The sequence below is a fragment of the Mytilus galloprovincialis genome, chromosome 10, assembly GCF_965363235.1.
Source record: "Mytilus galloprovincialis chromosome 10, xbMytGall1.hap1.1, whole genome shotgun sequence".
NCBI classification, from domain to species: Eukaryota; Metazoa; Mollusca; class Bivalvia; order Mytilida; family Mytilidae; genus Mytilus; species Mytilus galloprovincialis.
This window is the reverse complement of record NC_134847.1, coordinates 55,024,693-55,039,249: the sequence shown is the minus strand read 5'-3', so window position 1 is coordinate 55,039,249 and position 14,557 is coordinate 55,024,693. Positions and strand designations below refer to the sequence as shown.

Genomic DNA, 14,557 nt, shown 5'->3' with positions numbered 1-14,557 from the left:
TCGATAAAGCCTGTTTTTATTTTGACCACATACAAAGGCTATAATTGTTATATTATTAATTATCGACCATATTTGCTTAAAAATTGTTAGTGCATTATATTCTCCTCGTTGGAATTTTATAGATATAGTGTCTCATTGACAAATTAAAAACAACATTTTAATTAGTTGTTATTTCAATTATTATATCTTCATTTTTGATTGTGTACATCTTATGTATTTGAAGATTGGTGGATAATCCTGTCTTTTTTTTTCTATGTCAGCTTTCTTTAATTTATCCAATATTTTTGTGTTTTTCTTTTAGTTGTTTATCAATATTGTCCAGTCAACGTGGACCAATTTGAAGGCTTCTGGGTATACACTGTTGAAAATACATTAGTTATCAATTCATGCCCTGGTGATCGTGCAGGTAACTATTATATCATTTGTATATAGATGTTTTGTTTCATTTTCAGTGTTTTGAGAGGTCTTATAATTTTCAAGTACTACAATGAATACAAAACTTTAATTTAAATTCATTTACAATGAAAAGGAAATAAAAATACGAAACATTGATATATATGACTCAAATAAAAAGAAAGATTAAATTACTCGTCCTTAAAGTATAATCTGATAAATATAATCAATATCAATACATTTGCTATTTTGCGGTATTATGATATCACCAGATGTCCGATTGGCATAAGAAATCATATCATCTTTTTAAAATTGTCCAAAATTATCAATGTACACTTACCATCGATTCCGAATGACCCATAATGTATATTTGGCATGTTTCATGTACCTTGCATTGACAGACTATAGTCAACTTTAGAAATGTTGAATATGTCGATAAATACGTAATGTACATAGCAAGACGAACATCGTGTTTCTCACCATATGAAATTTATGCGGTTACTATAGATTTCAATCTCACTGAAATCTGGCTTAAATAGTATCAAATATTTCAAGTAAATTTCTTAAAGAAGTAAAAATACATTCATCGCGGACATCTTTAATGATCCTCTTTACAAATATACATAAAAAGTAGAACATTTCCGATGAAGTAAAAACATTTCGTCTTGACCGATGCATATGAACTTTCTAATGTAGATCTTGTACGCACTAGAGATCTTCTGAGTTAAAGTTGATTTACCAACTATATCTTAAAGAGTATAATGTTTTGTTTGTTTATTGTTTTAAGTCTACTACTATAAATATGATGGATATTACTTTATTGTGTACTTCTTCACATTTTTTAGTCGTAAATGTCATCTCATATCAGTTCTAATAAATACATATTTTTCTTGTCAAATTGATTGAATGCCACCGACCTTGTCAAATAGAAGACAGTGTTTTCTTTCAGAATTTTTTTTCACTGAAGGAAATCAAATTGATTTAATAGTAACATAAAAACTTTCTTCCAAATTACTTTCTTTCATGTCAAATTGCAATCATTGACAATTTTGCATTGATTCAGAGAAATAACTGAGGAGGCGAGATAAACAGAAAATCTACTTTTAAAATTTGAACGAAACTAATAGATTGTTACGTGACAAATTTATACATATAGAAACATTTTAACAATCATTTATAGATTAATAAGAACAAAGTAAATACCCAAATGAAAGTATCTGATTGTTGAGTAAAATTGTCGAATCATTTTTTTTTATATTGCTTGAAAATTATGAACAAAAGAACAAAAACATGTTCACACATATACTATCTATATCTAAGACAACGTGTTAATTTTTCTAAGGTACAGTGTCTCGATTGTGTAACAGTAATGGTGATTGGGAAGAACCAAATTACAGTACATGTATAGCAGATGGTCTCTTAAACTTAAACGTAGAGGTATACATTTATATATAGCTGTATCAGTTTTGTGGGTTGTTTGTAACATTAGTCTTTGTGTTTGACTTCACACAAGTTTCCGTATATATATTCATGTTTGGTTTTTTTGTTGGATGATGAAAGTATGCAAAATTCAATGCTACAGCCAGTTTTCCAATTTCTTTGTCGTTTCATTTACATGTAACAGTTGATATTTAAGGCAGGCAGACAATGGGTAAAACGAGAAAAAGAAGACACATATACTTTTTGTGAATTGGTTAAGGCTGTGAGGTCATTGATACAAATTCGAATAAAAAAAAACGTAATGGGTCTTTGAATACAAATGCTACGTCAATGTGCATAGACCCAAATGTTGATAATCACATACCTCTATGACAATTATGTTTTTTCCCCGCAGACAAATCCCAATACAACACTATTGTTGTGTGTAAATCACATATTACATGAAATGCTTTAAAAGAAAATTAGGTAATTGATAATTTACTTGGAAACTCAACATTCAGCCGAACGCCTCTTACTTAGGAGAAAATCCTATATAACAATAAGTTTGTTCAATATTCAATTTCAACCAGAGATGAAGAACTGGATTTTCCTTCACTGTATTGGATACCTTAATTATCTAAAGTGGCGTAAATCTGATGCTTGATTTCTTGATAACCAACATACTTCATTACGTTTGAAGGACAATGGAAACCAACTGTGCTCTTCTTTTTGTCAAATAAAACCTAGAGTTGCAAGTGATGAAGTTGAATTCTGCCCTTCGAAAATGTTAATGACACCATAACGAGTTGTTTAACTGTTACAGACTTAATGCTTCAAAGAAGACGAATGATATGTTCCAATTGTTGTAATCATACACAATTTCGTTCTCGTTTCCTCGAATGAGATCTACCGAATACGACTTGTCACAGGGTCTGTGCTTACATGAGCGATACCGCGGATACCACATATGGTGCAGGATCTGCTTTCCCTTTCGGAGAATCAGAGATTACTGCCGGGTTCTTTGTATGGTTTTCAACTTTGTGTTTAGTTAACTATTGTTTTCTTTTTTGGGTTTTTTTGTTTGTCGTGGCTATGTCAATTCGTTAAAGCCTTCTGTGTTTTAATACACCTTTGGGATTTTTCGCCTCCCGTTATCAGCATGAATTCATGCAATTGTAATTTCTTAATACCATTTATATAGATTGTTTTATATTTCAAATTACTAATTAAATTTTATTAATTATAAAAGTGTTGTTTCGCTGATGTTGTATCTTAACAGATATTTGATTTAGAGCCTTACTTTACTTGAGTTAAATTCAACAGTTCTTACTAAGATTTATCTTCAGATTGATCATAGTATTACGTTCATATCAAAATATAAAATGTAGTGGTCAACAAGAATGGTTAACTAGTTCACACCAAAAACTACAAAATATATTAAAGCACCATTCTATGAAACTATCTTTTATATGTTCTCACGAGTGACATTTCCAATACAGTTTTCATTTTTTTTTCAAGGATGATTAAAATTCAATAAATTAAACTATTGATACTTATGTCCCAAGGAACGACATGCGTTTTAACTTGATAATTTCTGCTGAAGACCAAATCTTTTGATGATTTACAGAATTTTTTTAATAGCGCTATGCTTGAAAGTATGGTGCCACATCATGAAAAAAACCTGGAAGAAGTGTATATAGACTTTCATCTAGAAGCTATGTTTAGGTAAAATATAATTTCCTAAACCTGAACTCATAGAATGAAAAAAATATAATTAATTATTCCTTTAAATTCACATAATTACACACTGTTTCGTTTGTAGACGGACTTATTGAAAAATGGTATCGAAGTGAAAGATGTGAACAACATTCTTGTTGATTTAAACAAATTAACAGAACCAGATGTACCAAAAGACTTAACATCAGGGGAATTGGATATATCTTCTTCAATACTCGATAATATTGCCAGTCATGCGAAAGAAAGAGCAGACAGTATTTCTATTGATCAACTAGAGGTATATAAATATTGTTTCGATGAAACCTAAAGATAACCAAAAAAAAAATAAGAAACACACACAAATCTCATGTGGAATTTCCTCAACAAATACACAAATTTCACACACTTTTAGGACATGAAACAATGAAGACATAATGGGTGTTTGGACCGTTTGTCAATTCTTTTTCTTGCTATCTCAACATTGAAAGAGAGAAATTACATTCCTCTGAAAGATTCATATATATGACTGTACTTTTTTAAGATTTTTGTGTCATCGTGTGATAACCTTTTGGTCGAAAAGAATATACCAAGTTGGAGGCAGTTGAAACAATTGGTAAGTAGAAGTGAAAAAGTATCTAGTATTCATATTCTATTTTTTATCAAACTCAGCTAAATTATTTATCATTATTTGCAGTGGTATGTAATTCAAGTTGAAATTGGTCTTCTTTGCGTATTAAATTTTGTCTTCAATATAAACATCGAGATCCAATCCAATCAGATATACGATATCTATGAAAGAAAATTAGAGTAATTAACCAATACTCAAGTCTCACAATTCCATGTTATCATACTAGTTAAGGTTAACAAAATGTCTGATGTAATCAACTCAACTCCAAACGGAACGAAACTTGTGCATCGACAGGGTAAACGTCACCTGCTATGCTACTATAACTATTGAAATCACATAAAGGCAAACAAGATATGTTTGTATGTATACATTCTGCAGTTGAATTTTAAAATGTGAACTAGTTCCACATCTTGTTATTTTTATAATAGTAAGGATTTTCTAATCCCAGGCGTAAATTACCAAAGCTGTATTCGGCATAACATTTAGGAATTTTGGGTCCTCAATGCTCTTCAAATTTATACTTGTTTGGCTTTATAACTATTTTGATCTGAGCGTCTTATGTAGACGAAACGCTCGTCTAATGTATCAAATAATAAGCCTGGTACCTTAGATAATTATTTACACCACTGGGTCGATGCCACTGTGAGTGGACGTTTTCTTATGATTTTCTTATCCCAGGCATTGATAACTTTAGCCGTATTTGGCACAACATTTTGGGATTTTGGAGTTCATAATACTAATCAACTTATACTTGTTTAGCTTTATAACTATTTTGATCTGAGCGTCACCTATGAGTCTAATTAAAATGAAACGCCCGTCTGGCGTATCAAATTATAAGCGTTGTAACTTTAATAACTAATTATAATACATAATCTTTCTGTGAATTGTAAATGACACTTATAAATCTTTAAAAAAAGTTTTTAAGCGTTTCTTCCACCACAAATATTTCTTAATCTTTGTTTTGAGCAGGTCTTTTGTAATTTTTGTTTCCTGCGATTCTTAACTTCCAAAAATTATTGTTGTTTTCCAACTGATTTGCTTTACTCGCCACTAATGAGTTTTAAGCGGATAAAATGTCTCTTATTATTAGCTTAATCTTTACAATGATTTCTTTTAACCAGTTACATTTATAATGTTACTATGCATATAACCAATAAATGATTAGCCTCATTATTTAACTTCAAATACATATTAATAATGTATTTCCTTGATTTTATCTAAATAAATGAATTTCTGAAAGTGGACATTCACTGAAACGTGAGTTGTTATTTGGTACGATTTATAATTTTTTCAAATAAATTTAATATAATGAAAGAGTAACTTATATATTTGAAATAGAATTTCACGGGTGTAACAGCCATTGCAAAAGCAGTCACAGTGTACACAAAAGCGTATACAAATATAAATGACAGTGTGTTTCAAAGGACTGTACAGAAAGACCAGTTAGGTATGTATTAGAAATACAAGGAATACGCAATTGTCAAATCCTGTTACAAATCAAGATACATCACAATGAAAGGTCGTTCTTACCAGCTAGTCTTTCTTTTAAGAAACGATAACAGTCAGTAAGGTCTCCTATTGGTGACTTACTTTTGCATCAAAAGATTTGTACAGTGTAGTAATAATCAAACCAAAAATGAAACATGAAAGAAATTTATTTGATAAAATCTATTTTAAACACACAAATACAAACAACGAGAACGTAACGACACACAAACATAATTAAAATTCAGCGAAGATGCATCAAACTTCTCTAGAACATACTCTTAAGTCACGTGTTCTCTTATACGTTATCTTACCAAATGTAAGTGATTCAATATCTATCAATGGAAAGGAGAATACAAATTTAACCTGTCTGTTGCATTTCAGTTGTTCAAGTCGGGAAGGTTTTGCATGATGATATAACATTCCCCAAGAAAACTCAAGTGTTACCTGATTGGATAACAGAATCGACAAATCAAGTAACATTAAGTAAAGATAACTTCGAAGGTAAAACTATATAATTTTCCTCTACTAAAAATATTCATCGATCACTCCTGTTCTAGTTCTGTTTATACTACTTCGAAACATAACAAATCAATTTCATTCTGCCTTAACAATAATTTGTGTCAAATTTCTTAAAGACATATGGCTGCTGTTTGCTCGACTCACTATTAAGCAAGCAGTAGTTTTTAAATTTCTTCTCATAGCTTATGTGGAAAACCTGAATCAAGTAATTAAAAAAAAACAATTAAGCTTTTTTTTTTAATATAATAAAGATACAATGTTTGCAACTTGTTGTGACTTACCATCATCTGTTAACTAGATGTTAGATACACGACGGGTGTTTCTTTCAGAGCAAAATACTACTTACTACATCTAAGCAACTTGTTTCATCCGGATATTTTTGCAGGGTTTTCTCTTCTCAATCATTCAATGTTGAGTTTGTGTAATGTAGAGTGTGGTGTGTCTGATTGTCTATTTATTTCTCTAGTCATGGTGTTATCAGTCTTTTTCTGTTGATATATTTTTTTACGCAAATTTGGGTTTGCTGTTCCTTTGATATTTTTTTTTCTTCACATATTTGATCAAATAAATAAGGACACAGTGAAGTTATATCTCATGGTGTGTATAGTTACATTAAATTGTTTACTAAAAGTAATTGTTTGTTTAAGAAATCACGGACAAACGTCATAATCTATCCAAATTCACACAAAATACAAACAACGTCTTTATACAGTTTTTACAATGATGTTATGACTTTAAAGTGTGAGAAACAGTGGTCGGTTTTGTTCAATATTTGACCTTTTGGGATTTTTATCACAAAGTTGAATTTTAAAATTAGATAATTACCATAATTGCATATATATTTTTTTAATTGCTACAGGGAAGCAACCAGTCGGATATAGTATAACATACTACAGAAATATTTCGAATTTATTTCATGAATATTATTTGTCTGAAGGGTACGTTTTTGTATGGTTATCGCTGGTAAGCTTATAATAAGACATCCAACTATTTACTTCGAAAACAGAAGATACTACAAATGTTGTAATCAAAATCGAACATTGATCTAAAGGCATAATTATTGTGTTGCAACCACAAAACATCTAACGGGCCAAAATCTTTCACTAAAACTGATGATTTCAGAAAGAAACATGTTTTTCCATATCAGCATACATTTTGATAAATAGTGTTCAATAAAATTGTATATTCCAGCTAAAGGACATTTATTTGAATGTTATCACTCAAAATCAGCCTTTTTGCGTTTCTGTTTTATCATTTAAACTATAACATGATAACTGTGCTATTTAAATGTACTTTGTTAAAATATTAATTATTCTTATGCTGAATATATGTATATTTGTTTGTTCATTGGTTTCAGTTCGGTCGTAGCAACTAATGGAAGTTATGATATAAACTCGGTAGTAATAGATTTTTCTATTGAACCTACGCCAACCAGTTTACAACGTCCACTGATTATAAAATTTGAACATGTACAGGTATGTCTACATTAGAATACATTTTATACTTATGTTCGTCCTGCTAAAATGGAATATGATATGATTTTTAATCGGCAAATTTTAGCTGAACATGATGCTCAAATTACAGACACGTCAATCATTAGCACGAATAAAAAGGTGACGTATAAGGTAATGAGACGACTTCAAACCGAAGTAAACAACAATTCGCTATGAACCATTTAACAAACTATCCAGTGTACTTTAAGCATTGTAAGTTTTGTAACACTCATATTCCAGAGGCTGATTCCAGATGAATTAAATGCTTATCTCGAAATAGATGGAATGGACATGAATTTATATGAATCCAATTTAGCCAAATGTCATATAAAACGAGTTTCAGTTAATTATAATATATAGAGGAAATTATTTGACCAATTCATGCATATTTAAGAAGACGAAAATCAATAAGTACTTTTTGCACGACAAAAAAATATTTCATTTTGGTTCTGTTGATTAAAAACTTTGACTGCTTATTAACTTTCATTTTTTGTTGTCAAAGTTTACAGATCGTGAACTTGTTAAACTTTCAACAAATAATCATGGAGCATGTGTATAAAACGTGAAACAGTAGAGCAAAAGTATATGTGGGTTATTTTATAGATTACATGCGTTTCCATATGTAGTTCTTACTTATTGATAAAGATTGTTTGTTCTACTATAATTGGTAAGAACTTTCTGGCTTCGTGTTGGTTTACTTTTTTTTCCCTTCATTTTAAAAAATGTCAGAGAATTGGAGTATGGGAGAACAATAAATCAGTGGCAGTACTGAACATATTGACATGATAAAGGATTTGCTTTTAAAAGAAAGGTTATATTAACCTGTTTTACATCTAAACATATTCATCTTTTTTTTGTCAATTTAAAAGAACTGTTTGATTTTCGAAGAAAGCCTAAACTTTTATCGTTTCATTTCAAGTGAGCTAGTATTAAGTTAAGACAAACTTGTAGTTATCCTTTTGGTGTTGTTTTTTATGAAGCATAATAAGAAAAGACAGTATTAAAACGGGAAATATTACCACCAAAGACACTCAAAACTGATACACAAAATCTTTTTCTTGATTAATTTTAAATTGCCTATTTATTTTTATATTTCAGGTCAATTACTCAAATCCTGTCTGTGCATTTTGGGATTTTGATGCTGTGTAAGTACATGTTACATCATATTGTTTCAAAATAGAAAAAAGAATATCAAATGTAATTTGATGCACCATGAAAGAATTGAACAGTACAGATACGTGTGTATATTTTGCAGCCAATTAATCTTTGTTAAAAATATCCATCTCTTAAAGAATAAAATTACACTCAAGAAAAGAAAAGAAAAACAACTAATTATAGAAAAGAAAGCATAATGGAAGTACTCTATAATTAAACAATGAACAAATGGCTTAAAGGAAACAGCAATGTTCCTTCGTCTGACACTTCTGTTGAAGCAGGAGAACAAAACTGATATGGTTTAAACCTTTAATTTCTAGCACCATACCGATGAAAAATGATTTCGCATAATTTGTTAAACCTTTAACATCCAACAATTTAACATAGTAAAACGTTAATTATTGTGAGAAAGATTATTTACACTTTTTGTATATAACCTTTATTTCGCCTATCCATCAATAAAACATTGAGGAAAATAACAATTGTATTAATACGGAATACTTAAGACTTGGGCATTAATGTAAAAAATTCATTAAAGGTTATATATTTGTAACACTCAGAGAAACGTGTCCTTCCTCCCAAACGTGTCCGATTCCCCCAAACGTGTCCACATAACGTCACTGAACTGTAAAATATGTATAGTTGCAAAAGGGCGCCAAAGGGTGGCATTTATATAGACGCCCAAAACGTGTCCATTTTTCAATTAACCCACAAACCTGTCCAATCCCCAAAACGTGTCCATGTCAAGCGTTATTTGGTTATTGCTATTTCATTAACGTATACTAATTTTACTATTTCATTAAAAATATAGATAAGGTACGTAAGTACTTTTATAAACAAGCTGTATAAACTGTATAAAAGTTGGGGCGTCATTTCGGCTATGTCGTATGTATATTGTAAGTTAAACTGTATATATTTCGTAATAATGTCCCTTTCTCTACGCATTAAAACTTTTACGTTCTGTCATAATATGCATGAAACACTTTCATCTGGACAATACGCAATCAACAGTCTAAAGTTAATTTATATAGTACAAATGTAAAAACTATGTTCTCTCTTTAAATATGCATGAAATACTGGCAACTGGAAAATACGCAATCAACAGTCTAACGTTAATTTAAACAGTAGAAATGTAAAAACATTTAAACTTGTATGTTCTCTCTAAATATGCATGAAATACGCCATAAACAGTGTAAAGTTAATCTATAAAGCAAATGTAAAAACATTGAAACTTGAAAAACTATATGTTCGCTGTAAATATTTTATCTTAAGATATGGTGGAAACCTAACATTTATTAAATTTTATTAAAAACCTGACTATCCGTATATGATTTGATGAGCTTTGAAAATACATATAATTCAAATTGAGAACTGTTGACAAAAGTGAAAAAAATCCTGCTGAAAGCCTGCCGTGCAATATTCGGATAAATATATAAAGCATCATTGAAGTTTATTAGTACACAATAATTTACAAAGTTAACGATTAATACAAGCTCTAGAATTATTTGTATGTTCTCTCTATATGAATAAGAAATACTTGCAACTGGACATTAAGCAATTTCATTCAAAAGTTTATTCACAATTACAGACTAAATTTGGATTTATGATAATTATTATAAACCGGCATTGCACTAACTAATGATAATAAATGACAACTTTATCACCTGTGTCCACCACAATAGAATTGCCGTAAACGTTACTAGTTGTTTCATTAGGAGATACATGTATTCATGGTATTAGCGCTAAAAGACGTGAGACGTTCTGGCGTTAAATATTGGACACGTTTTGGCGGATAACAATATTATTTGACACGTTTGGGGTTATGAAATCGGACACGTTTGGGGAACATTGAATTTTATAGACACGTTTGGGGAAATCGGACACGTTTGGGGGGAAGGACACGTTTGGTAGTGTTACATATTTATCCTGCATTGCTTTTGCATATACAAACAGTAAAATGATAGTTGTGAATGATTGCTTAAAAAAAAATTTACTTTTTACTTTTTACAGAAACACACCAAACGGTGCTTGGTCTTTTATTGGTTCAAAACTAGTGACGACATCAGAAGGAGTAACAGTATGCCAATATGACCACACTACTAATTTTGCACTACTTATGAGTCCGGGAAGAGCAGTGAGTATTTATAAAAAGGTTGCAGAATGACTTCAGAATATTATTGAATATAAATTTACAGAACATTGTGGAGTTTTGTGCCATTGGGTTGCTGCCTAATTGATGGGTATCCCATTGAAAATACACATTCAATAATTATCCAAATCAATATTGTGCGTAGCAAAAGTTTTTATTTTAAAAAATCAGAAGTGTTTGTATTTTCTTTCTATTTGCAGCCTCCATCACACAGCTTGGTGTTAAGTAAAATATCTGCTGCTGGTTGTGGTATTTCAATCTTATTTCTTGTTGTTACAGTTATGATCCATGCAATGTTATAGAGGTAATTTAAAAATATCAAAGGCATCTACAAAATAAATGACTTACATAAGAATAGCGTTCTGCTGAGTTGAAGTTTACATTTTATTAATTGATCTGTCGTTTTGAGTTGTTTCGTTTTTTTGTATATTCACTTGTTTTCTTACCATGTGAATGAATAAGATTTAATTAAGAAAATCTAATGCGAATTACTATAAGAACGTTTTCAAAATATTAGTACTTTCTGAAGAACAAAATACAATCTCTTTACTCATCATATTTCAAAAACAATATTGTAGTGAACGAATGTGGTATCTACATACAAAAAGTATAAATACGAAACATTGAAATCCATCTCTGTTCATAGTGTTTAAGTGTATCCGAAACAAAGAATCCTTATACTTGTACGAATGATGTGTGTGTCATTGTCTTATTTTTGTAGACAACTAACATGTGATATGCGCGGAAGAAAAATAAAAAGGGATAAAGCAATCTTACTGGTTAATTTTTGTGTTGCCTTGACGCTGTCCTACATCTTGTTTTTATCAGGAGTAACACAGACTGGCAATAAGGTATGTAACTTATTTGTGAATAACAAGAATTATATTCAAACAAAGCGTGATGTCTTCTATCTTGAAAAACAAACATATAAAGAACAACTGACTTAAGTTGAATAGAGAGGGATTTATGTACGTACCATATAAATGTGAACCATTCTCCTTATAATTTATGACAGGCCTTTGGTTGCAGGTAAGAATTTGCGAAGAAATACACATAAAATGCATATCATATGCCAGATTCATTAAATCTTGTATTAAATTTCGTTTGAATCTAATTCTATTAAAGTTCATAAATATAACATTATTTGTGATTTACCAAACCTAACAAATGTTTATGTTAATTTGTAATACCTTGATAAATTGTAGAAAGTCTGCACAGCTATGGCGGTACTGTTACATTATATCTTCTTGGTAGACTTCGCCTTTATGCTTGCGGAAGGAATTGAAATTGCAATGTCCGTCCTTTTTGTTTTCGCAACATCTTCAAGAACAAAATGGCTGATACCAACATGCTGCAGTGGCGGATCCAGAGGGGGGTTCCGGGGGTCCGCACCCCCCCTTTATTTTGGCCGATCAATGCATTTGAATCGGGACATATGTTTGCACCCCCCTGCACCCCCCCCCTTTGCCCTGGGCTAGCACCCCCCCTTTCGAAAATTCCTGCATCCGCCACTGTGCTGGGGTACAGTATTGCATTTTCAACGTTTAAATTATCACGATATACACTATTCTTTTATAAAAAAACAAAAAAAGTAACGATTTTTTGCCGAGCGCAAACACTTACACAAACCTCCCTAAAACAATCGAAATTATTCATAAAGGGTAAAACGTTGAAGAATATACAGAATATACGATGTATTTTCATTTAATTAATTTTTTTTCTTCATTTTTTAACTGAAGTTCTGCTCTTTGATGGATGATACCCAAGGTGCAATCAATGAAACTAACATCACCCTTGCACAAAATGTAAAATGAATTTAAGAAAAACAAACAATAGTCTTAAATTCTACACAGAAAACAACAGACTACTAGGCCAAACCAACAATCTAGTTGGTCTATAAATTGGCCTGGAATAGTCTACAAATCATGCTCCTCACATGACACCTTTTGCATTATTCGTGGTTTATAGATATTCCGTGAAATATATTATAAGAAAGATGACTAGGCTTCGACAATGATAAAAATATATGTGGTCATCTTGTAAAGTATCTGTAGAATTTTCAATTTTTACTTTTCAATCCAGCTTAACCATTTTATTCTTGCATTGCCAAAACAGCATCAATAGATCACACATTCTTTCTGATATTGTTGAATCAATCATATTCTTTTAATACATTTCGTACTTTCTGTAATTGCTCATTTCAATCTTGTTTTTTGTAGTTTCTCCAGCTGTCATAGTCGGAATATCTATGGGTGCAACCAAACTAGACGGATATGGAAATTCTCAATAGTATTTATCATATTCTTTTCTTTTTTTTATATCTTATTCACAAATACGATTGATTGATTGGTTGATTTGTATTTACCGCCACTTTCAGCATGGTTATTCATGATTGAAGCCGTAGTGACCAGAGAGGACCTCCAATCTTACAATACGATTGCAACAAATACAACAAATGTCATCAAAAAGAAATCAAATAACAATTGCAAATTATAATAATTACTATACTCCCACAAATAATGTTGAAAATCATTCCTTTGATTCTTTTTACCGATCTGAAACTGGTTTGCACATACTTGAAAAAAAAATGAAACTGTTTTTAATTATTTTTTTCTGTATATTTGTCTTACCAAATCTTTTATCTGAAGCATACCTTATTTAGTTTGTTTCAGAAACACATGCCATACATATAAACCTTGTTACCATATGCATTACTGTAAAGGATTTTGCTAGACCTCACCATTTAGTGTAGTATTGCTAACTTCTTTTTTTTTGTGTTTCATATACTTTTATAAAAACGTATTTCAAATGAAATTTGATACTAAAACAATGACTTTAGCAAATTGTTAGTACAAATATTCAATTAACCGCATAGCCTCATTTAAAATGAAAATACATTTTTTAATTTTCTTTTCAGTTGCTGGCTTTCTGTTGAGTCCAACTTGATATGGGCATTTGTGGGACCTGCATTAACTGTTATTTTGGTACGAAAAAATAACAGCTTTTAATCTTACAATAAGCTATTTCATAATTAAAGAATTTTTTTTTTAATTTGTAAAAACTCGATGTCCCTAGAAATATGAGATTTTAGATACACATCGATTAGACATTAACCCTACAACAAAAACAGCAAACAAAATATAGAGAGCAACATATAGTCATTAACAATAGACTGATGCCTTGATGCCATGCTCTAATAAGTCATTGGCCAATAAAAACAGTTCAATGAATTAAAAAGAAACACCAAATTGTTAACCTAAAACGTTTTAAAAAAAAAGCTGTTATTCAAACTTTCTTAATTCATCAAACATTATTATAAAAATTGTCTCCATAAACAATTCGAGCTCTAAAGAATAATTATAATATTTAAGGATGTCTGCTTGTCATGTTTGGAATTTTTGTCTGATTTTCGGAATCCTCTGGTTTTATTCATTTGAATGCCTTAAAAAAATTTCCCCATGAACCCCAGTTTTCTTTTTAAAAATCTTTTACATGTATAATTATAAGTCATTTGTAAAAGTCTTATACAATTTTATTTATTTCTTAATAGTATTAGAGTACTTTAACTGGTCAATGATAAAGCTATGAAAAACCAAG

General features: G+C 30.5%; 1 protein-coding gene across 1 annotated transcript in view; it reads left to right on the top strand.

Annotated features, from left to right (window-relative positions):
• LOC143047878 (hemicentin-1-like) overlaps window positions 1–13,922 on the top strand; it is a 59,543-nt gene extending 45,621 nt beyond the window's left edge. The window contains exons 22-36 of the mRNA XM_076221201.1: window positions 302–406; window positions 1,736–1,830; window positions 3,635–3,826; window positions 4,070–4,141; window positions 5,495–5,603; window positions 6,026–6,145; window positions 7,023–7,101; window positions 7,521–7,638; window positions 8,755–8,801; window positions 10,822–10,945; window positions 11,161–11,264; window positions 11,682–11,811; window positions 12,166–12,316; window positions 13,180–13,249; window positions 13,878–13,922. Of these exons, the coding sequence (XP_076077316.1) occupies window positions 302–406; window positions 1,736–1,830; window positions 3,635–3,826; window positions 4,070–4,141; window positions 5,495–5,603; window positions 6,026–6,145; window positions 7,023–7,101; window positions 7,521–7,638; window positions 8,755–8,801; window positions 10,822–10,945; window positions 11,161–11,262 (1,163 nt within the window). The 3' untranslated portion in view covers window positions 11,263–11,264; window positions 11,682–11,811; window positions 12,166–12,316; window positions 13,180–13,249; window positions 13,878–13,922. The remainder of the gene's footprint in view (window positions 1–301; window positions 407–1,735; window positions 1,831–3,634; window positions 3,827–4,069; window positions 4,142–5,494; window positions 5,604–6,025; window positions 6,146–7,022; window positions 7,102–7,520; window positions 7,639–8,754; window positions 8,802–10,821; window positions 10,946–11,160; window positions 11,265–11,681; window positions 11,812–12,165; window positions 12,317–13,179; window positions 13,250–13,877) is intronic.
• The last annotated feature ends 635 nt before the right edge of the window (window positions 13,923–14,557 follow it).